This window comes from Gavialis gangeticus, unplaced genomic scaffold, assembly GCF_001723915.1.
Source record: "Gavialis gangeticus isolate Ggan-Ray unplaced genomic scaffold, GavGan_comp1, whole genome shotgun sequence".
Classification (NCBI taxonomy): Eukaryota; Metazoa; Chordata; order Crocodylia; family Gavialidae; genus Gavialis; species Gavialis gangeticus.
Window position 1 is genome coordinate 142,567,952 of NW_017729022.1, and position 1,397 is coordinate 142,569,348.

General features: G+C 53.8%; 1 protein-coding gene across 4 annotated transcripts in view; it reads left to right on the forward strand.

Moving 5' to 3' along the window:
- Positions 1-94: 94 nt before the first annotated feature.
- SNRPB2 (small nuclear ribonucleoprotein polypeptide B2) overlaps positions 95-1,397 on the forward strand; it is a 21,313-nt gene continuing 20,010 nt past the window's right edge. The window contains exons 1-3 of one of the 4 annotated variants that reach the window (XM_019516259.1): positions 95-167; positions 527-601; positions 1,344-1,397. The exon at positions 1,344-1,397 is cut by the window's right edge and continues 33 nt beyond it. In XM_019516259.1, the coding sequence (XP_019371804.1) occupies positions 538-601; positions 1,344-1,397 (118 nt within the window). In that variant the 5' untranslated portion in view covers positions 95-167; positions 527-537. The remainder of the gene's footprint in view (positions 168-526; positions 602-1,343) is intronic. The other 3 variants (XM_019516260.1, XM_019516261.1, XM_019516262.1) reach the window with 3 other exon arrangements.

Genomic DNA, 1,397 nt, shown 5'->3' on the forward strand with positions numbered 1-1,397 from the left:
AAAAAAAAAAAAAAAAAAAAAAAAAAAAAAAAAAAAAAAAAAAGGATCCATCGATGATTCGGTGATCGGGTCATCGACGCTCTCGGGAGCGGCTGCGCTCGCCTGCTCGCCACCATCTTCAAAGGGGAGGGCAGTAGCGGCAGCACGGGTACCAGGCGGCTGAGCGGGTGCGGAGTGGTCACGGGGAGCAGGAGGGATCCCGGATAAGGCGGGTGAGCCGCCGCGGCCCCCACATTGGGTCTTGCCTCTCCGGCACAACCTCAACTACGGGGGCGGGGGGGGAGAGAATTAATAGGCATTGTGCGCGTGCGCTGTGGGTGTCTGTGAAGGGGGTTATTCCCTTCCATTGCCCGGCAACGGGGAGCAGCGCGCCGCCGAACCCCGCGGGAGGGGTGGGGTTGCGGCCTCGAGGGGCGCCTGTGGGGGTGGGACCGAGCGACTGGGGGCGGGGCTGGACCCGGACCCAACCCCCCGCGAGCCCCTGGCTGCGGGCCCGGACCCACGTGCTTGTGCTCCATTTCCGCAGGGGTAGCGGGGATGGACATCCGGCCCAACCACACCATCTACATCAACAACATCAATGACAAGGTCAAGAAGGAAGGTAGGTGTGCCTGGGGAGGGCGATTGCTAGCCCTGCTGTTGCCCTCCATACCTTTCTTCCCCCTTGTGGCATAGCGGCCCGGTGTGACCAGGTGGACTGTAATTATCATATTTGTAGGATCATTTCAACCCTTGGAAGATGCACGATCCTAACAGTAATAGTGTTCAAAAGGTACAATCATTTTCGAGTGTCAGGTATCCAGGTTGTAGCTGAATTTGTCTAGAGGCAAAAGGAATCAACTCTGGTGGTAGAGGTGATATATCTTTTATTAGACCAACTAGATTTTTTGGGGGGGGCGTGGAATCTAGTTGGCTTAATAAAAGATATCACCTCTGCCACCAGATCTGGTCATTTTCAAGGCACCTTTTTGAAGTAGCCGGCACAAAACCCAAGTCCCTCTTGGGGAGCCATCGCCGACTTTTGGGTCTGCTGTCAGCCCTTTTCTGATGACAGCTTGCCTCGAAATAAAGAAATGCTTCAACTTTGGGTGACCCAGTTCTCACTTGCTCACTGGTGACTTACAGTAAGCAATAGAAAGTAAGTAAGAAGACTTATTTGCATAATTTCTAAGTGTACGGTGGTAGTTTTTCAGCAAATATGATTTTGAGCTTCTGATGCAATAATTTCATATTTAAGACCTGGTAATGCTGGCATGGCCCATCCCGCAACTGGGATGAGAGAGGTCCCTTGCTGCGCTGCCTCAAGTTGAAGGCAGTGTGTCAGGTCCACCCGTGACTTTCAGCTGGGGTGCCAGGGCCCCTGGGGTGCTGCCAGAGCCTTTGGAAGGGTGCCACAA